This window comes from Quercus lobata, chromosome 2, assembly GCF_001633185.2.
Source record: "Quercus lobata isolate SW786 chromosome 2, ValleyOak3.0 Primary Assembly, whole genome shotgun sequence".
Taxonomy (NCBI): Eukaryota; Viridiplantae; Streptophyta; class Magnoliopsida; order Fagales; family Fagaceae; genus Quercus; species Quercus lobata.
The window spans coordinates 77,220,565-77,243,303 of record NC_044905.1 but is presented as its reverse complement, the minus strand read 5'-3'; the positions used below and the strand labels follow the sequence as shown (position 1 = coordinate 77,243,303).

General features: G+C 33.5%; 3 protein-coding genes and 1 pseudogene across 5 annotated transcripts; 1 reads left to right on the top strand and 3 right to left on the bottom strand.

The window, feature by feature from the left end:
* Positions 1–241: 241 nt before the first annotated feature.
* On the bottom strand, positions 242–4,432 carry LOC115976700 (WAT1-related protein At5g40230-like). The gene is made up of 8 exons (XM_031098154.1): positions 4,236–4,432; positions 3,558–3,623; positions 2,764–2,877; positions 1,525–1,762; positions 1,095–1,253; positions 869–1,017; positions 526–674; positions 242–323 (listed from the first exon to the last, which is right to left on the bottom strand). The coding sequence occupies exons 1-8, from the start codon at positions 4,424–4,426 to the stop codon at positions 316–318; spliced, it is 1,074 nt and encodes a 357-aa protein (XP_030954014.1). The 5' UTR covers positions 4,427–4,432; the 3' UTR covers positions 242–315.
* Positions 4,433–6,630: 2,198 nt separating this feature from the next.
* On the bottom strand, positions 6,631–10,391 carry LOC115976699 (WAT1-related protein At5g40230-like). Of its 2 annotated transcripts, XM_031098152.1 has the most exons (7): positions 10,014–10,391; positions 9,469–9,534; positions 9,097–9,210; positions 7,922–8,159; positions 7,488–7,646; positions 7,258–7,409; positions 6,631–7,061 (listed from the first exon to the last, which is right to left on the bottom strand). In XM_031098152.1, exons 1-7 carry the CDS (start codon positions 10,202–10,204, stop codon positions 6,902–6,904), a joined length of 1,080 nt encoding a protein of 359 aa, XP_030954012.1. In that variant the 5' UTR covers positions 10,205–10,391; the 3' UTR covers positions 6,631–6,901. The 2 variants fall into 2 exon arrangements, with proteins under 2 accessions (XP_030954012.1, XP_030954013.1); XM_031098153.1 differs by lacking the exon at positions 9,469–9,534 and having other exon boundaries at positions 10,014–10,266.
* A 4,750-nt stretch (positions 10,392–15,141) lies between these two features.
* LOC115976698 (WAT1-related protein At5g40230-like) lies at positions 15,142–19,446 on the bottom strand. 2 transcript variants are annotated; one of them, XM_031098151.1, is made up of 7 exons: positions 19,164–19,328; positions 18,966–19,031; positions 18,750–18,867; positions 17,844–18,084; positions 17,585–17,743; positions 17,337–17,485; positions 15,142–17,175 (listed from the first exon to the last, which is right to left on the bottom strand). In XM_031098151.1, exons 1-7 carry the CDS (start codon positions 19,234–19,236, stop codon positions 17,007–17,009), a joined length of 975 nt encoding a protein of 324 aa, XP_030954011.1. In that variant the 5' UTR covers positions 19,237–19,328; the 3' UTR covers positions 15,142–17,006. The 2 variants fall into 2 exon arrangements, with proteins under 2 accessions (XP_030954011.1, XP_030954010.1); XM_031098150.1 differs by having other exon boundaries at positions 15,143–17,175; positions 18,750–18,863; positions 19,164–19,446.
* Positions 19,447–20,633: 1,187 nt separating this feature from the next.
* Positions 20,634–22,739, top strand: LOC115971261 (annotated as a pseudogene).

Below are 22,739 nucleotides of genomic sequence, written 5' to 3'. Positions count from 1 at the left end.
TCCAACCCCAGTTTTAGCGGTTCACGGAATTAACAAAAAATCCGGTTCTTTATGCTTAAAAAACCGGTTTTTATCCCGGTTCCCGATTTTCACTGTCCGACCTCCCGGTCCGGTCCGGTTCTAAAAACTATGCTTGTAATTGATCCATTGACAAACATACATGAAATGTAATGCAAATTCCTTTCTCATTCTCAATTCTCTTCTCTTATTCTGTCTACTTGGAGGGTGACTCCTTCAAACCAGTCAATCACTCTCCCCTGTTCTTCAATTACCTCGTTCCCCAAAACACTACACACTCATTTCTTCATCAGCAACCTAAGAAGCTGATTTCAAAAACAAAACAAAACAAAACAAATGATTAATTTCTGATTGCAGGTACTCAATATCAACACACATTTATACCCTTCTAAGGTGTGCTTTTATTATAAAAGCAAAAACACCATTGAGGTATTGGATTGCAAGTAGCTCAGTGCCATTCAATCTTTAATCAGCTAGCATTCATCTGCATTTATCTATTCTACATACCTTCAAATTTGTAGCTATTCAACAAAGGGGTCTTTTCATCAGACGAAGATCCCAAGCTATCACAACAATAGTCTTTTCTCAATCCTTCTTTAGCTTTTGCCCATATGACAGCATAAAATCCAATTGATAATATTATTGCTCCAACGAGGCTGCAACATTAGGAAGAAAAGACAAAATGCCAAAGAACCATGAAAAATAAAAACAAAACAACTGACACATGTATTAGTTGATCCATTCTTCTTGATAGATTACTCTAATTGGTATTTTTAGCATGTATAAGGTAATTTGTGCCTCTATTAAATGCGTAAATGTGCATTTTGATGAGAAAGAGAGATCTATATACCTCCCAAGATAGAGAGCATCACCAAGGAATATGACACCCATAGCAGCTGCAATGACTATTGACAATGGCTTAAAGATTGATACATACACAGGCCCCTTCAAGTGCAAGGCCCATGCGATAACAACACTGATGGATGAACCAAAGAATCCCTGATTGGGGAGAATGAAAGTTAGATATTATCATTAACTTCTTTCATTTGGTATTGTCCACGTTTCTTGGTTCTTACCGAGTATATAATGGTGACCAATGCTACATCAGGCCTTAGTGTCCAAGCAAGCAAGTTTCCTTCTGCCATTAAACATACTGGTGCAGATATAATTGTTACACACAAGGCGCATAAGAAGACCACAACTATCTCTGCTGGATATATTTTCATAACTTGGGTCTGTAAAAAATTGCAGAGAATTCAATTTTAGCTTCTCTAAATTCTGTCTCATAATGTAATGAGACAAGAAAAGTATCACTCACATTTGTGCTATATATGGAAAGGACTAATCAAGTTACAATTAGTGCTACTCAATCATTTATATAAGCCAAGCCAAGATCTACCTAGTAAACACCTAATCTGGGACTTAGCACGTGCCCGAACATAACACTCATACAACCCAATTTAATCAAATCCACACTTTGAAGTATCACCTATCACATAAAAGTACCTGAATAATGCTGCAACCTGAAAACAGAAGGTTCTCAACAGCAAGTAAAAGGCCACCTATCACCCATTTTGTTTCTGATGTGCCTCGTGGAGAATGAAGTGAAAGAGACGGTGATTGAGATGGAGATATGATTGTAGGGCCCCTGTAGAAAAGCACTACTGATGCTCCTGATATTGAAACTAATGTGCCAATGATTTTAGCCTGAGTGATTGAGCTTCTCAAAGCTAGATTTTCCATTCTTTTGAAGAACCAATAAAAATAGAGGAAAGGAAGAAAATTTAGTGATAGTAATCAACAATAAATGTGTTCATGACACTCAATGATTAAAGCATAGGCGTAATCATTGTACTACGGTTAGACATGCTTGTATCTATAAGGAAAAGGAGGGTTTAAGAAGTTTAAATTTTATCACAAAGCATAAATGTATAAATAAATGCTCAATAATACATCAAGGCAATGAGCGCATGACCTCCTGCATTATCTTTATATTTATATATTAGACCTTCTCCACTTTGTAATTCTTTGTACCATATCAAATGTGTAATCAACCACTCTATTGCTTAGCTTTAATTTTGGAGTACTGATATCCAAAGGCGTTTAATCCATGGTGGTGCTGGTTAGTTATATATGCAGAAATTGCTGGTTTATGTATATGCAGGGTGTAAAAGGAGTGACTGGTCACAAATTTGACGTTAAACTACTAGGATCCCTTTCGAGAGAAATTTCTGTCATCAAATTAGATTGCAGAATTCTTGGTGAGGAAATATTCTATACTCGAGAAGTAACTGCAACTTTCTTGAATATCTCAAGGGCTTCTGCCTAAGGGCCTGAGATGTTTTGTATATTTTGGCAACCTGTTCTATGTTTGGGTTTTCTATTGTTTTGTTTTGTTAGGGAGGATGAATGATAGATTATAATAGTGTAAAAAACTCTATATATTCCAAGGACGCAACCACTTGAAAAGAAACAAATTATTAGTGGTAGTACACAATACTTTAAAAAAAATATTTAATTTTTAAAAAATTTAAGGTCACAATTGCAGCATATTACAAATTTTAGGAATGATCAGGCATCAAGAATCTTGTAACTCAATTAGCAATTCTTAATATTTCTAATTGAAACGTTCATAGTTCAAATTCTCTTTGCCCAACTATTCAATTATAAATAAATAAAAAATTATTAAATTAGGGACAAATATGACTCGAGTAAAGATGCTAATCAGAATTCAGAAGGTAAGACCTGAAAATAACAGCAAGTATGTAGATCAAAGCCGGTGTGAGGTTGCCGATGGCTGAAGCAAGAGTCGGTGAACTGTATTCAATTCCTTTATAGGCACACAACTGAGCTAAAAATCTGCATGCCCTCCCAAACATAAAAAAAATATAAACATAAGATCAAAATACACATTTCAGACACATATTTTGGAGTTGTGTATTACTAATTTTGGCAATTGAGTCATTTAAAATAAAATCTCATATTTCCATGGGTGGCAATTTAGTCATTGCAACTATTTGATGGGTAATCACATTATCTTTACATTGTAAATAATCTTACATTCTTGTAAATTACGAACTAATATATACCACATTTCTTGGAAGTTGAAAGCTGGTATGTAATCTTTACATCAAGCGAACAAAATGCACTTAAACAAATTAGTAGGTTTTTTTTTAGCGGGTCCGGTTAATGTGTGTCTTAGGGTACACATTAAGCTATCCATTTTTGGAAACATTTTCTTGAAAATTGAAAAAGCTGTCAATATTTTTTCAATTCTCAAAAAAAAAATTTCCAAAAATGAAAATTATTGTGTGCCCTTAGGGCACATATTAGCAAAATCCTTATTTAGCTCAACTTATAAAGTCTTCCTCGAACAAAAGATTTGGAATTTGAACCCCACCTATACTATAAATCAATTAATATCTTAACCTGATAGTAAAGAGCAATCATCATAGAGTAAATACCATAGGTTGAAATTCTATCATATTTATCAAATCTCAAATCAAATTGCAAAGATTTTCGGTGTAATACTTTCTTACCCAATTATTCCAAGTAGGAAAATTCTATTGATGAGAGGCCACTTGAATGTAGGAAGCCCGGTTGTTCTACATGTATGAAGTAGCTTTTTTGTTAATATCCCATCAAATATTCTATAACTAAATACATCATCTCGATATAAAATCACACTGTAAATGATATGAGAAGAGAAAGATTTGAGAAAAAAAAAAACTCATAAATGATTTTATTTATTTATTTATTTTTGAGAAACTACTCATAAATGAGGTTATAATATCAAACCATAAAGGTCTAGGTAATTTTTTTTTTTTTTTTTTTTTTGAGAAGAAGGTAATTTTCATTTAAGCCTCATAGTTTTGGATAAGTTTTATTTAAACCTTATAGTTTCATATTATTTTAATTAAAATTTATACTTTTATATAGTTTCATTTAATCCTTATAGTTTAAAGTAATTTCACTTTAAACCTTATAAATAAATAATTAATTAATTAAACCCATTCTGTCAAGTGACCTTTAATGAGATTAACGGCATTTGAGACAAGGTTTAAATGAAATGTTTTTTTTTTTTGGAAAAAAAAAATTAAAAAACTTTGAGGTTTACATAAAATATTCTCAAAGTTTAAGATTGAAATAAGTTTGAAAATATAATTTATGGAGATTTTTTTCACTAATATTATAGGAATGGAAATCAAGAGACATACCCACGAAAGATGAAGACCAAAGGGAGGAGAACAAGAGTAGCAATGGCAGAGGTGTAGGTAATGAAGACATAGTAGCTCAGTCCTTTTAAATTGGATGCTTTGAATAAGATGTTTAAGCCAACGTTAATGCATTCTACTGCAACCATGGCTGAAAATGGAAGAGCATCCTTGTGACAATATCTCCATGCCATCTCTCCCTGTCTCTCTCTCTCTCTCCCTAATGATCTTGCAACACCCTTTGTTTGCTTCTTAATGAATAGAGTAAAAAGGCATCTCTCAGTGGTTATTTTATTTTATAATGTCATTCTTCACATGCAGATTATATTATAATCCTTGTACTCTCTCAGATGTTTTTTTTTCTTTTGGTGGAGGGCATAATTGATCGGCTGGTTTAATGAGATTGAATTGTACGAGTATGTGTTTGTGTGGATTTAATAAGATTGAATTGTACGGGTACGTGGTTGTGTGGATTTAATAAGATTGAATTGTACAAGTATGTGTGTGTAAGTATAAATCGAATCCCGCATGGGTGTTTATTAGGTGGATCTTGAGTTTATATATGATTATAAGGATTCCAATTGCAATTTGATTAGTCCTTTTGGGTATAAGGCTAAATGTGACTAGTACTTTTTTGGAGTATTTACAAATGGCAAGCCTAATATTGACTGTCATCAAAATTGTTGTAAAGTTTTTTTTGACCATGCTAAGGTCATGTCTTACATGCTTTCCAATAAGTATGAATTCCCTGTACTCATGTCATTATCTTTGTGGATTTTCTACCTTTATGATGCTCCAGAGTTTAGATGTAATCTTGGCAACTGATTGTATCTGCATGCTTTATCTCTTAGTGGTTCTCTATACTTCTTTATGGGAATTGCTTTCCAAAAGAGGGATTCTTTATGATATTCGTTATATAGTTTCTTTTAGTAAATATGGAACAGGTGCTTAATGGTTCCAATAGTATTGGTTATGAGGACATTGTCTGCAAGGAAGAATTGTCTAATATGCTGTCACTTAGTGTTCAGCAGAGAGGATCTGGAAGTGCAATACATTTTTATTCACTTATTCATAATATTTCATCACTTATAATAGCACAACCTTTTCTTTGTTTATTTTAAGCAGTTAATTTGTTCCTCTTTTTCCTGTTATTTTCTGAAGTATCCATATCCTTATTCTAATCCATTAGAAATGTGGATCCAGAGTGTGTCCTCTGTCTCTCTTTTTCTCTCTATTAATGCCCACAAGCAGGGAGGTGGTTCACTTATGGTCTGTGGTAAATTGGACAAATGTAATTTTGGTTTCATTGCTAAGTGTGATTTATCTGCAAATAAATCTAGAACTCATTCAGGGGAGTGTGACAACCAGCAAGAACTTCAAGTTCAGCCAGTGATTGCCAATGATGATGTCAAAAAACCAAGGCAACTTTGCTCTGCTGAGTGCTATATTTTGTTTTAGTTAGTTGGCCACTAACAATGGCCTGAAATATTGGCTGAATGAGATTGTTCTAAATTATATACGAGTACTATGGGCCATTCCAAGTGCTTCAAAGAGTAGGCTAAGTGGCTTGTAAGTTGGACTTACTCTCTCATTCTTCATCCAGATTTTTATATGTCCTGCTGGAAACCAAAATTGGGAGCTGATGTGGTCTCTTTACCTTCCTTGCCTCATGTTGATACAGAAGGTGTCATTCGTTCTGAGCCTAAAGCCAATCTCCAAAGGAGGATGAAGAAATTCATAACAAAGCCTTCTCTGAAATCATGGTTCATTGGCAAGGTACCCCCTGTAGAAGATGCCACTTGGGAGATCTTGCATACCCTTCAGCAGCATTACCCTCGTGTTGTGGGCAAGGTGCTCTAAAGGCGAGGGTAATGTTATCTAGCTAGCTTGAAATGTTGAAGAGCAGTGAGTTCTGCAAAACAGTAGGTTTTGCACTTGTAATATTGAGTGATGAGTGACTGCATTTATCAGATGGCATGATAAGTAGTGATTTTGTGATAAGCTATAAAGTGATAAGATGTTAGAGATAGTGTGACAGTTAGTTAGTTGTTAGTCTGTTGGGTTAGTTATATCAGTAGCTGAGCCATGGTTGAGAATTGGTTCTCATTGGCTAATGCCACTGTAAGAATTGACTATAAATACTAGTAATCAATCCATTGATAGACATATCTGATATGTAATGCAAATTCCTTTATCATTCTCAATTCTCTTCTCTTATTCTCTCTACTTCTTAGAGGGCAACTCCCTCGAACCTGTCAATCACTCTCCCCTGTTCTTCATCAACGTAATTCCTCAAAACACTCAAACACACTCGGTCATTTCTTCAGCAGCAATCTAAGAAGCTCATTTCAAAAACAAAATAAAAGAAATGACTAATTTCTGACTCTAGGTACTTAGAGATATCAGCAAACATTTTTACCCTTATGAGGTGTGCTTTTACTGTAAAATTGAAAAAACTATTGAGGTATTAGATTGCAAGCAGCTCAGTGCTATGCAATCTTTAATCAGCTAGCATTCATCTGCATACATCTATTCTACATGCCTTCAAATTTGTAGCTATCCAATGAGGTGTGCTTTTACTGTACAATTGAAAAAATTATTGAGGTATTAGATTGCGAGTAGCTCAGTGCTATGCAATCTTTAACCAACTATCATTCATATGCATACATCTATTCTACGTCTTCAGATTTGTAGCTATCCAACAAAGGGGTCTTATCATCAGATGAAGATCCCAAGCTAGCACTGCAATAGTCTTGTCTCAATTCTTCTTTAGCTTTTGCCCATATGACACCATAAAATCCAATTGATAATATTATTGCTCCAATGATGCTGCAACATTAGGAAGAAAATAAACAAGGCCAATGAACTGTGAAAAAATAAATACAAAGCAACTAATACATGTAGTAGCTGATCCTTTCTTCTTGATGTATTATTCTAATCAGTATTCTAGTATGGCAGAGAAGGTACACTGTGCCTTTGTATACATGCATTAATGTGCATTTTCATGAGAGAGAGAATTATATACCTCCCAAGATAGAGAGCATCACCAAGGAATATGACACCCATAGCAGCAGCAATGACTATTGACAATGGCTTAAAGATTGATACATACACAGGCCCCTTCAAGTGCAAGCACCATGTGTGAATAACACTGTTGAAGGATGAACCAAAGAATCCCTGATCGGAGAGTGAAAGTTAGATATTATCAATAACTTGTTCTGTCATTTGGTATTGTCCATGTTTTGTAGTTCTTACCGAGTATATAACGGCGACCAATGTTATATCAGGCCTTAGTATCCAAGAACTTAAGTTTCCTTCTACTATTAAACATACTGGTGCAGATATAATTGTTGCACACAAGAGGTATAAGAAGACCACAACTATCTCTGCTGGATATATTTTCATAACTTGGGTCTGTAAAATGCCAGAGAATGCAAAGTTAGCTTCTCTAAAGTTTTTGTCTGATAGTGTCATGAGACAAGGCAAGCGTTAGTCACATCTATACTATATCCCAAAAGGACAAATTAAGTTACAATCAAGATTTCTCATAAGTCATAGTCATTTATGTAAGCCAAGATCTACCTAGAAAACCCCCAATGTGGGAGTGTGGGACTTAGCACATGCCTGCACGATACACACTCGAACAATCCAATCCACAATTTGAAGTATCACCTATCACAAAAAAATACCTGAACAATGTACCAGCCTGAAAACAGAAGATTCGAAGCAGCAAGTAAAAGGCCACCTATCACCCACTGTGTTTCTGATGTGCCTTGTGGAGAATGAAGTGAAAGAGATGTTGACTGAGATGAAGATATGATTGTAGGGCCCTTGTAGAAAACCACTACCAATGCTCCTGATATTGATACTATTGTGCCCATGATTTTAGCCTGTGTGATTGAGCATCTCAAAGCTAGATTTTCCATCCTTTTTGAACCACCAATAAAAATAAAGGAAAGGAAGAGAATTTGGTGATAGTAATAAAAAATAAATGTGTTCAAGAAACTGAAATAGGCATAATGTATCTATTAGGAAAAAGGTGGGCTCAAGAAGTTTAAATTTCATCACAAAAAAGCTTAAATGTATAGATAAAGGCTCAATAAAACATCAAGTAGGGCAATGGCATGGATGACCTATTGCACAATCTTTATATATAAGTCCTCCATTTTCTAATTTCTTGTACCATATCAGACATGTGATCAAAGGTTTAATTTTGGGATACTGATAGACAAAGGCTTTTAATTCCTAGTGGTGCTGCTGTGCTGGGTAGTTATACAGAATTGCTGTTTAATGCATATGCAGGTTGCAAAAGGAGTGACTGGTCACAAACTTGACATTAAACTTATAGCATCCCATTTGAGAGAACTGAAAAGTTTCTGTAATCAAACCAGATTGCAGAATCCTTGGTTAGGTAAGATGTTATGCTCAAGAAGCAATTGCAACTTTCATGAACAGTGGCTAATGGACAGGTGTATTGTCTTTTTATTTTTTATGTTATGCACCAAAAAACAAACCATGACATTGCCTTAATCATATTTTATGAAATTATTTCTTCCTCACGACAAATCTCATTTTATAAAAAGAATAAACAAATGCAAAAAAAAGAAAGGGGCAAATATAATATCACTCCTAATGGCTTTCGTAAGCAGGCCATATTACTTAATCATAATAGGGATGATGAACTTTATAATTCAACTAACAGTTCTTAATATTTCTAATGTAGACATCCATGGTTCAATAGCCCCTCTCCCAATTATCAAATTTAAAAAATATATATATATATATATATATATTTATATAATTTTAAAAAAAGGTACCAGAATGACTTGGGTGAGGTTGGTAATGAGAATTAAGAAGGAAAAACCTGAAAATGACAGCAAGTATGAAAGTAAAAGCTGGTGTGAGGTTGCTGATGGCTGAAGCAAGAGTTGCTGAGCTGAATTCTACGCCTTTATAGTTACATAACTGACCTGAAAACCTGCAAGCCCTCCCAAACATAAGATCAAATACAAATTTCACTTCAGAAAAATATTTTGAAATTGTGTGCTATTGATTTGGCAGTTTAGTCATTTAAAATAAAATCTCATTTTCCCATGTGTGTGGATCATTGCCAGCTTTTGATCGGCATATATCATTACATCAAGCGAACCAAATGCACCCTTCTTGTTATTGGATACTATCACCTTCAAATCTTAAATCAAATTTCAAAAAGCTTTTTGGTGTAATACTTTCTTACCCAAGTAGTCCAAGTAGGAAGATTCTATAGAGGAGAGACAACTTGAATGTAGGAAGCCCTGTTGTTCTACATGTATGAAGTAGCTTTTTGTTAATATTTCATCAAAATTATTCTATAACTAAATACATCATCAAAACTCACTGTAATATCACACCATAAGTGATATAAGAACGTGAAGGAAATTGTGGAAAAAAAAAAAAAAAAAAAAAAAACTCATAAGAATTATATTTCATTTTTGGATAATTTCACACCATACCTCATAGTTTTGGATATATTTTATTTAAACCTTGAAATTCTAAATAATTTTTATTTCAGTCTTATATATAGCTTCAGAAAATTTTATTTAAAAACTTATATTGTTTCAAGTAATTTCAGTTTAAACCAAAGAATTATGTGACTTTTAGCAGGGATTGAATAAATTTATGACAGAAGGTTTAGATTAAACTTTTTATATATAAAAAAAAAAAAAATTAAAGGTGTAAAATATAATTTACTAAGATTTTTTTTTTTTTTTTTCCTAAAAAAGTGGAGATAAGGAGACATACCCACGAAAGACAAAGACCAGAGGGAGGAGAAGAAGAGTGGAAATAGCAAACATGTAGAGGACAAAGACATAGTAGCTCAACCCTTTCTCAGAGGATGCTTTGAATAAGATGTTTAAGCCAACGTTTGTGCATTCTGCTGTAACCATGGCTGAAAATGGAAGACCATTCTCGTAACAATATCTACCTGCCATCTCTCTCTCTCTCTCTCTCTCCTCTGCTATCTCCTAGTAAGTCCTAATGAATAAAGTACTTCTTTTATAAGGAAAATGATTGTATATTACGGGAATAGCGTACTCCCTCTCTTATGGGTGGACCCCACCCACTATGGGTCACCCCTCGATACAAGGGAGGGAGCATACTCCCGAACTATGCTCCCTTTCTATATAATGTCATTGTCGACGTTCCTGTCATTGGTTTTGCTTTGTCAAAGAGTAGTTAAGAGTTCGGCGCAATTCGTTTTTGTCTTTTTTGGTGGAAGACACAGTATCTTATCCATTGGCCAGCTCAGTCTCCCCTCTCAATTCTTCTTTTAGGATATTTTATGCATATCGTGAATAGCTAGTATGATTTTTTTTTTTAATAGCTTTTAGGAAAAGATAGGATTTGCAGCGGTCCAGCCAAGAGCTTCAGATTTTAGATGTTACCTTGACTGCTGCGGTGGTCAGTATGCTTTATCTCTTGGAGCTTTTCAATGGAGAAAATGGGTAACAAGTATTAAAAAACTAACTATTCAGTTAGTTGGCCCGGTTTAAAAAAATAGAGTCTCTAAGGTTCGGTTTATGTTGTTTGATGTGGCAAAATTCCACGTGTACTCCACATGAGATTTTGCCACGTATAAGGCCTCTAAAATCGAGTCTATGAGACTCGGTTTACTAAAAGTAAAACCGAGTCTCAGAGACTTGATTTTTAAAGCCTCACACTGTCCCCTGGTCACGTCTTGGTCATGTCCATATTTTTGTCTGTTTTGGGTGTGCATAGAATATCTGACCAGCACCTGTTTTGGGTATGCATTGGTCATATCTATGTTTTGTTTTTGGGTAAGCATTGGTCCCATCTTTATGTCTGTTTTGGATATGCAGAGTTTATTTGAGTAGCAATAAAGAAAACTCTCACACGTCTGTTTTGGGTATGCAAAGAATATTTGAATAGTAATAAAAAAACTCTCACACAACCTCACACAACTCTTAGAGAATATTTTGATTGCCTCACACAACTCTCACACCTTCAGCAACTTGTATCACAGAACCTCAACAACTCTCAACTCTCACAGAACCTCTCTCAACATCTCTCACAGAACGTCCTACAACTCCCATAAACTCTCATACATCAGCAGCAAAACATTGCTCCTCTCACTCTCATACAATCTCAGCAGTACATTTGCTCATCCTCATGTCAGGTAAGGGTCTCCTCCTCACTCTCTAGTTGGTTATTTAGTGTATATAGCTGCTTTAGAAAGTGTTGCTTGCATTGAATTTGTCATGCCATTTCTTGATAAAATATTTATTTGTATTAAATATTTATATTTGTTTCCTAATAAGATATTTGTTTGTATTAAATATGTATATTTGTTTCCTTATGTATATTAGTTTTTTTTTTTTTTTTGAGTAACCGGCCTGGAAGCCCAGGCAGGGCTCCTTATGTATATTAGTTGGGAACTTATGCTCGTTCGCTTTTCAATACTTCTTTATGGGAATTGCTTTGCAAAAGGGAAATTCTCTATCACTCAATCATATTCATTACACAGTTCCCTTTCGTACCCAAAAGTCTTGTAGTTAAATAAGCACTTTCATATATACAGTGGTTGAAAGTTCAAAGAGACAAATATTTCAGCTGCAAAATTAGCAGTATAGTGTAACTATCTAAAATATATAAATAAATATATATATATATATATATATATATATATATATTGCTGTTGCTTACACTTGGCGACAAATTTCAGCAGATAAGATCAATATCCCTTCTATTCATGAGTTCATATCATTACTATATTTTCATGTACATATTTCAATTTTTTAGTACTCATCTATATAATAATATCTACCAATTGAAACGTAACATTCATTATTACTACATTCCTATTGAGCTATATTATCATATCATTTTGGTCCACTTTGGTCAATTTCAATTGTAAAATCTAAGTAAATAACTAAATGAGTTAATTAAATTTTTTTTTTTTTCAAATCAATTAATACTTGAAGTAATTTAAGCATTTTTTAATTAATATTAATCAAACAATAAGATCTTTTAAAAAATGTATCTTTTGAACAGTTTCAATTAAATTTTTAATAGAAAAAATAACATTTAAATGATTATCATTTACCAACTAAAAATTTACCAAGTGACTTGATTGGTTAGTTTCACATCAACAACATAATAAACAAATTCCTAATTATGATTAGTGATATTGTAGTTAGTACAAATTTTACTATATATAACTCTTACAAATCTATATCTATATTCATATAATATCTAAAAGCTTAAGCGTGGTATTTATTATTACTACGATCCTATTGAGTCATATCAGCATAGCATTTCGATACATTTCAATTATAAGATTTATTAGTAAATAACTAAATGAATTAATTTAATTATTTTGTCCAAATCTATTAGTATATGAAGTCAGTTAAGAACTTTTTAAAATTAATATTAATCAAACAATAAGTGCATCCTATAAATGTTTTCATTTAAATTTTTAATAGTAAACATAACATTTAAACAATATCATTTATTAACTATAAAATTTACAAAGTGACATGATTGGTTAGTTTCATGTCAACAACTTAATAAACAAATTTCTATTTATTTTTAGTGAAACTGTGATTACTACAAATTGTTAGGGTTATATTTTTTATATATTTGACTAATCCTTTGACAAAATACACTTTACTTGTAATTGAATAGATCTAAGTTGGGCTTAATACATCAAGAAATATGTTGTTCAAACATAACAAGTGTTAGTAGTAAAGACATGAAGATTGATCCAAGAAATGAGTGGAGAAAAATTGTTTCATTAAAACTCGACAGATAGCTACTATCAAGACCAAATGGGAAGCTCAACAGAAGCTCGATCTATCAAGAATTACAATTTTAGAATTTCTAGATTTGAAATTCGGCCCATGCTGATGTATTTGTTTTGGGTTTCTTTTTTTACAACCCTAGACATATATAAGACTTATTTTAAGAGTTGTCACATATGAATACAGAGACTAAGAGTTTAGTTTTCTCTGTGAAAAGCTACTGCATTTGTACGCCATAGGGTTTTGTTACCAACTGTTTCTTGATCTTCATTGTTAATGAAGTGAAGAACTTTGCAGCCAACAACAATCATTCAAGTTGTTGGAGTTAGTCACGTATTGAAATCTGTGCAAAAAAGTTAGTCATAGACTGAAGATTTGTGCATCAAGAGAAAGAAAGCTACTACAAGATCAAGTTTAATTGGGTTGAAGCAAAGGTTCAACTATAAGTTGGTATTTTGGGATAGGTTAGAGTAGTAGTAAGATTCTTTATACTTGTAACCGCTTGATTATTGATTAGTGAATTTTTAAGAGTGGTGACATTAAATTCACCCAGTGGAGTTTTTGCCTTACGAAAGGTTTTCCCCATTTATCAACAAATCACTGTGTTAATTAAATTTCTACTGCATTTAATTTGTTGGTGCCTCCATAATTTGCATGTAGTTTGACCTAATTAATCAATTTGAGTAATTGAATTAATTAATTGGGGTCAAGTTATCTTAACCCAACACAAATGTTACCATATATAAGTCTTATAAATCTATATAATATCTAAAAACTGAAATGTAACGTTTATTTTTGTCATGCTCCTTTTAAGCCACAATAGCATGTCAATTTACTTCAGTCCATTTCAGTCTACTTTGATCAATTCGGTCAATTGTAGTCTACTAGTCTACTTTGATATATACAGTCTATTTTGAAATTTGAATAATTAGACCTTAAAATGATTCTTTTGGTAGATTGCTTTTTTCAGTTTCAGACTAAAATTTTCTTTTTTTTTTTTCCTTAATTTTTGGGTTGAGAAGTATGAAATTTTATTCTATTTGGACAAAACTCTAGTTTTGGCATAAAAATACAAAGAAAATAGACATTAGAACTTAGAGATATGGACCCCAAAAAAGCAATAAAAATTGTGTACATTCTTGGATTTATGGCATGATTCCAATGATTCCCAGTCACCAAATAACTCTCACAACTCTGAATGTAGTGAAGGAAATAGTGGTATCAATCTCCTCTCAAAGGTTGGTGACTATGTGGAGAGGGAGAGAGAGTAGAGAGAATGGGTAAGTGTTTTAATTTTTATTGGGTTTCTCTCAACTCTCATATGGGAATTTGGGTTGAATTTCATGGGAAATAAGGGATGGGTAAAGGCTAGAACAGCATGTGAGAACGTAACAGAATTGTCTTAGGTTTAAGCATTTCGCTTGAGCAAACTCCCACAAAGGTCCCGTGAAATCTTCCTGAACTGAATTTCAAATGATTGCCACATGCCAGATTCACGGGACCAAAACTCAACTTTGCTCGAGCAAAAATGCTTCCTCAGCAACTTCAAATTTCAGTTCTTGAACCCACAAAAAGCAATAATACGTATTTGAATTTAATTACAAGTAAATTTGACATGGAATATGCCAACGCAAATCAAGACTTAAAACAGTTTCTTTTAGCAATTAAACATACTCGTGCAGATATAATTGGTGCACCAAGGTGCACAAGAATACACCACTACTAGCTCTGCTGGATATATTTTCATAACTTGGAATTTACATAGGAATAAAAACTGTTGGGATAAACGAACAAATAATATACCACTCCCATTGGCTTTCATAAGTATGAAGAATTTGCCCATAATAATCATTGAAACAACCAGCGATTTAACTTTCTTGTCCACTAAGCACATGGCCAGTAAGTAAGAAACATAAAATAATGGTGCACTTAGATAATCTACAAGCAATCAAATATAAAGAAACATAAAATAATGGTGCACTTAGATAATTTACAAGCAATCAAATATAATAAGTTCCTAAGTTAATTAATTCAAAAAGAAAAATAATAGTGAAAAGATTTCAACAGAAACAAAAATAGAACTCTAATAAACAATATGAAATAATGAAAGAAAATTAGAGCAAGTATGAAAGCAGAAGTTGGTGTGAGGTTGCTGAAGGCTGAATCAAGAGTTGGTTAACTGTATTCTATGCCTTTGTAGCCGCATATCTGAATTCTGAACTATAGACCTGCCTTCCCCCACATAATCAATATAAGAAAAATACCCATCTTTTATGGGGGAAAACATATTTTGTATTATGTCGAGCATGGCAAGCTCATTTTCATAACTATCAAATACTAAAACAAGGTATAGTATCGTATAGTGCCCTGCACAAAATAGAGATGCTAAAATTTAAAGTTCTACCATATAAATCCTTGAAGACACAGAGTTCTGCACAATATAATTCTTACATACACAACTTTTTTCTGTGAGAAGGGATTTCTTGGTTATGCTTGTCATCCGTCAATTTGATGTCCACTTTGCCTTTCTTTCTTCTAGCACTGTGTGTTACAACAATGGATATAAGCTGGGATTGGTGTTAACGTGTTGTGTTCTCTACCAAATTCGTTTTCTAACCCCTCTTCCCATCTTAGTCACAGCCCTGCCTCGCAGTTATCTGACTGTAAAGTCTTCTACTTCCTGGACCAACAGTCTAATTCTGCTCCTGATTCTGTGAATTTCAATGATGGATTAATTTTGAGAATCATACTTGCCAACCACCCCTTCTGGAAACTGCCTCAGAATTCAAATTTGGCTTCTCTCTAAAGTTTTTCCCTCATAAAGTTTGCAACATCTCAGAAGCACTACCATTGAGAATCCAAAGATTTTTCCTTATAAAACTACCTGAACAATCTACCAGATTGACAACAGAAGGTACTCAGCAGCAGGCAAAAGGCCATTTATCACTAACGTTGTTTCAGATGTGCATGTGCCCAGTGGAGAATAAAGCTGAAGGGATGGTGACTGAGATGGAGCCAATATTGTAACTTTGCAACGCCCTTTGCTTCTTAATGACTAGAGTTAAAACGAATCACTCAGTGGTTCTTTATAATGTTATTCTCCACATATTATCATTAGTTTTACTTTCAATAAATTCTTTTGGTGGAAAACATGATTATTTGGGTGCTGGATTTTATGTATACAGTGAATAGCTAGTACATATAATTTTTTGTAGCTGTTCGGAAAACATAGGATTGCAGCAGTCCGACCATGTGCTTCAGAGATTAGATGTTATATTGTCTGCTGCAGTGGTCTATGTGGGATATAAGCAGCATGTTGGAGAGATGCAATGATGAATTAAAGAAAGTTTATGTGGGATAGAAGCAGCATGCCCTCTGTCTCTCTATATTTCTCTATTCACGCCCACAAGCAGGGAGGTGATAGTCAATAACCACTTATGGTCTCTGGCAAATTGGACAACTGCTAAGGGTGACTTATCTGGGAACAAGTCTGGAAATCATTCAGGGAGAGCTATGACCCCTGGCGAGAACTTTAAGTCAGGTCAGCCAGTGATGATGACAAAAGAACTTAGGCACCTTTGATCTATTAAGTGCTATCTTGTCTAACTCAGTTGGCCACTAACTATAGCCTAAAATATTGTGCCTCAATGCATTATAAATTGGTGATTGTCCTAAATTATATACTATTTAATTTAAAACTTACAGAAGAAGCCACTAACTATAGCCTTAAGCATTTCCTCAATGTATGATAAATTGGAGATTGTCCTAAATTATATATTATATTTACATAAGAAAATGAAAGAATGATTAATTGGTTGTAAGCGTTGACCATGGACATAGAGCTATCTAATAAAAAGGTTTAACCTTTAGACATGTGCTTTGCTCTAAACTTGAAAATATCATTGACCAATTAGATCACAAATATGTGCTGAAGAATTTTTGGTCAGCTACAATTAATCTGTTTACATCTATTCTACATATCTTCAGCCTCATTTCTTTGCAACAAAGGGGTCTTACCATATGATGAGGATCCCAAGCTACCAAAATCACAATCCTCACTCATTTCTTCTTCTTCTGCCTCTTTTGCTTTTCCCCATAGAACAGCATAAAATCCAATTGATATTATTATTGCTCCAACAACACTGCAACATTAGGAAGAAAAATAGACAAGTGAACCATGAAAAGCCAAATAATAGGCAGTTAAAGAAAATAGCAGTTGCTTCTTTGAATTGATCCAAATGTTCAACACCCAAAAGTGGGAAAAAGTAAATTGTGTGTGCGCGCTCACAAGACAGTACTATACCTCCCAAGATAGAGAGCATCACCAAGGAATATAACACCTATAGCAGCTGCTATGGCAATTGATAATGGCCTGAAGATTGATATATACAGAGGTCCCTTCAAGTGCAGACCCCAAGTGTGGACAATGTTGCTGAAGGCTGAAGCGAATCCCTGATCAGAGAGAATTCCTCTGGTCAAACAATACCAATAGCCTTTTCTTTTTTCTTTTTTTCTTTTTTTTTTTTTTCATGTAGTCCATTAGTTTCTTACCGAGTATACAATTGCAACCAATGCTATGCCAGGCCTTAGTCTCCAACCACTCAAGTTCTTGTCTACCAATAAAGATACTGGTGCAGATATAACTGTCGCACACAAGTTGTATAAGAACACCACAATTAGCTCTGATGGATATATTCTCATAACTTGAGTCTGTAAAATGTTATGAGAAAATCAGCCACTTTGAATTCTATAGACCAGTACCAAATTTCATATATCAAGAAAGTACTTGAAATAAGAATTCACCAAGTACCTGAACAATGTACCACATTGAAAACAGTAGGTACTCAACAGCAAGTAGAAGGCCACCTATTACCCAATTCGATAGTGATGAGCTTAGAGGAAAATGAACTGAAAGAGATGGTGATTGAAATGAGGTCTCTATGACTGCAGGACCTTCATAAAGAACCACTACCATTGCACCTGATATTGATACTATAGTGCCCATGATTTTAGCCTGAGTACTTGAGCTTCTTAAACCAAGCTTTTCCATCCTTTTTGAAGCATCCGTATAACATTAAAAGGAAAGGGGAAAAAATTTTCTAATGACGTAAGCCAATAAGAACTGTATTTAACAAACTCATTGGTTAAAGAAATGAAACGACTATATGGACAAATCATTCTCGTTCTGGTCTTTGATTCTGTATTAAAATAAAGAGTTTAACCATAGGCAGTCTTTTTGTAGCACAGTTGCAATGTAAGCATCAATCTATGAGGAAGGGTTGGGGTTAAGAAGTTTAAATCTTGTCACAAAGGGTCCAAAACACAACAAATGAATAAAAATTAAAGACTCAGTAAGACACCAAGTAGGACAATGAAAATAATGATTCCTTATAAATTATTTTTATTAAAACTCCATTTGTAGTTAGCACACACATTGTCCATAATCTAATGATGTAGCAGGAATCGCCTTGCCTAAAGACCATTCAATGGAATGAATATTTCTAACCAATCAAATGTATTTCCTGCAACAAAAGTAACCTTACATAGGAATGAAAAACTGCCTGGAAAAGCAAACAAGTAAAATAATGCTCTTAGTGACTTTCATAACCAGAAGATGTTGTCCATAGAATCATTGAAATAACCAGTGATTTAATAATTCTTGTGCACTAAGAAAAAAACAGAACTCTAATGAAACATAAGAAAGAATGGAAGAAACCTGAAAATTAGAGCAAGAATGAAAGTGAAAGCTGGTGTGAGGTTGCTGATGGCTGAAGCAAGAGTGGCTGAACTGTACTCTATGCCTTTATAGCCACACACCTGAGCTACAGACCTGCCTTCCCATCCATAATTAAAAAAAAAAAAACCATCTTTTGCCTCAGTCCATTTTTATTTGTCTCCAAATCAAAACTAAAACAAGAATCTAGCTTCTTACCCAAGTACTCCCAGGAGGAGAATTCTATAGAGGACAGACAGCTTGAATGTAGGAAGCTCTGTGGTTCTGAACATATCAGATAAAAAGTCAATAAGTTAAAATAAATAAATAAAAAGCTAGAGCATCATATAATTTTCATTGACTTTATGAAGAACTTTACTTTATGTATGATATAGAGAATCAGATTAAGAGACAGACCGGAGGAAGATGGTGAAGGCCAAGGGAAGAAGAAGAAGAGTGGATAAGGCATAGGAGTAGACATTAAAGGCATAGTAACTCAACCCTCTCAAACTTGCTGCCTTGAACAAGATGTTTAAGACCACGTTTGTGCACTCTACTGCAACCATTGCTGAAAATGGCAGAACATCCTTGTAACAACAGTTCTCTGCCATCTCTCTCTCTCTCTCTCTCTCGCTCAATGATTGCTATTATGCCTTTGTAGGATCACTAGTTGGCTTCTAGTCTATGGAGGAAAAATGATCTTTTTATGAATGAATAAATATATGTAAAACACCTATCCAAATATATATATATTATATTTCCATTATCGCTTTTGCTTGTTGTAAAAGGTCAGATGTGACACATTTTGACTAGTTGGTTGAGTCATTAAGGTTTGTTTGAATAATAAAATTTACTTAGAATTTGATATTTATGTTTTTGTAAAATACTGCCTTCTCCTCGTGGAACTTTGGACAGTGGTGTCATTCACCATTGAAAATGCAAATCTACAAATGAAATTGTAAAAGCAATGACAGAATTTTGTAGATTTTGGGGCTTTCTATGGAATGGGCCAAAACTTTGAGTGAGGGGGGTTGAAGTACGAAAAAGAAAATTCATTTATTATTAACAAACTATCAAAAAATGAAAAGAGACAAAAATAACTATTTGTAATATATTGAAATGTAATTATCTATAAAATAAATAAAAAATAAAAAAATAAACTCAAAATTCTTCAAAATCTCAAAATTTATATATTGATACCTTACTAAAGGTGGTAGTATTACTAATTATAATTGTTAAGTAAAAAAATAAAAAATTTAAAGTTAAAATAAGAAAAAAAATCATGTGTGAACAAATCACAAACAGACGAACAAAAAGATGCTAAACTAAAATATTAATTTAAAAGTAACATTCTTGCTAATTATTTGTATAATATTATTTGTGTAACAATGCTCTTTTGTCTCTCTTTGATATATTATATATATATATATATATATATATATATATTTTTTTTTTTTTTTTGAGAATCGCATCTCACCCTTTTCTCTATTTGCGGCTGTGAAGAACTTGAGCAGCTGAACTCTTTGATATATTATAGATATATAAGTAAACGATTCTCAAAAAAAAAAAAAATATATATATATATATATATATAAGTAAACAAAACCAACCCATCTAAACTAAACCCAAAACAAAACCCAACGGAGAAAAATATGAAACTTACTCTTAACAGGACCGAACCCATTTACTACAGACTACGCTTTAGGTTCAAACTTACTCTTCACAGGACCCAACCCATTCGGGCTATTTTTGGTTTTAAGGGGCAACTCTTGTGCTGGGGGGCCAAGTTTAATTTTTGTTTGGTCCAAATTCAATTTCAAGCAGAGTCTACACAGTCTATTTTTTTTCCATTGGGTCGGGGGGGCCATTAGCCCCACAAGCCCAAACATGGGTCTGTCTGTACTTGTGCTGTATATAGAGAGTAGCTAGTTCGCATGATTTTTTGGGTTGTACTGTTTGGGAAAGATAGGGTCCAGCCACATTCATCTTTAGTTTTCCAGTGTATTAGGTTTTTTTTTTTTTAATATAAATCTTTCAATTCGAGTCAGATGTAATTATTTCTGATGATGGGTCACGTATACTTTTCCTTTACTCAAGACCCACAAGTATAAATCCAGATATGGAGGAAAATGGGCTTTTGCCTTTATTTTTAAAAATATATAGTACAATATCTTTATTTTGAAACTATTAAGCATCGTGTCCTTGTTTTAAAAATTGAGTTATATGCATATTTTGTCATTTTTTTTTTTTTGAAAATTTAAATGAAACTCGATATTGCGAATGTCGAGTTTCACTTAAAAATATACATATAACTTGATTTTGAGGATATCGAGTTTTATACAAAATTCGATTTTATTAAAATTAAGTTTCAAAAATAGGGACATTCTGCTAAATAGTTTCAAAACAGGGACATTAAGCTAGATATTTTTGAAAAATAAGGGAAAAAACCTATTTTCCCCTCTAGATCACCAACATACAAATTTAGATAATTGTAAACAGACTTGCTTAAAAGATTATTCTTACAACTACTGCACATCCTTGATGCGATGGTCACTTTACAAGTATAAATGTTTGTACGGGTGTTAGGAATAAGGGCCGGAGTTTAAGTCTCCAAAAAGAAGTTTTACACACAGATTAAGCTAGAGTAGAATTTCAATCTTGTATATATATTAAAAAAAAAAAAATTGTTCTTGCAAAGCTACTTTTTATAAGTCATGCAAAAGTTTAGGAACTACTATTTATTATCCCAAATTTTTTCACTGATGGCCATTGATCAAGATTATACTGGACTCTAAAGTATACATTAATGTCCAAAATGTCTCGAGTTCAGATCCTCCTAGAAAACAAACAAACCACAAAAAGAATAAGCAAATATTAGTGAGATCTAGCCTTAGATCTTTGCTTGTTATGTGTCTTTTAATTGGAATCTTTGCTTTACTATTTTGGAAGAAGGAAAATGCAAATGAAGCTGAGGAGTATTATTTGGATTATGTACCAAGGATGCCCACAAGATATGCTTATGAAGATTTGCAAGCAATAACAAAAAATTTCAATAAGGAACTTGGTAGGGGAGGATTTGGCACAATTTTCGAAGGGACTTTACCTGACGGCACAAAAAGTTGCAGTTAAGTGTGTTGACGGTTGTAGTTAAATCAAGAAATTGTTTTTGGCAAAGGTTGAGACAATTGTTAGCATTCATCATATCAATTTGGTGAGACTAATTAGATTTTTTGCTAAGAAATGTCATAGGCTTCTTGTTTATGAGTAAATGTCTAATAGGTCTTTAGATAGATGGGTATTTCACAAAAATCTTGAGATGTTTCTTGATTGGTAACATAGAAAGAAGTTCATCATTGACATTGCAAGGGGGCTAACTTATTTACATGAGTATAGGCAGAAGATAGTTCACTTAGATATAAAACTTCATTATAGCCTCTTAGATAAGAATTTTAATGCAAAAATCTCTAATTTTGGGTTGTCCAAATTAGTTGACCATGACTAGAGCCAAGTTGTAACAACCATGAGAGGGACTCCTGTGCCCCTAGCTATATGGTTTCAGAATAGTTGAGTTCAGTGATTACAGAAAAAGTAGATGTCTATAGTTTTGAAGTAGTGCTATTGGAGATATTGTGTGAAAGGAGAAATTTGGATCCCTCTTAGCCAGAGGAAGCAATGCATCTACTTGATCTTTTTAGGAAAAATATTGAGGAGGATCGATTGCTGGATTTAATTGATAAGTATAGTGAAGATATATGCAATTACATGGAGTTGAAGTTGTGAATATGATGAGGGATGCAACATGGTGTTTGCAAAATGATTTCACTAGGAGGCCTTCCATGTCCATGGTGGTTAAGGTCTTAGAGGGTGTTGTGAATGTTTAATCTAGCCTAGATTATTTATTCTCAAATCCATGTTCACCAAACATGAGGGTTGGAGTTGAAAACTAAGAAGGGCACTCCATTATTGTATTCAATTTTATCAGGACCACGGTAA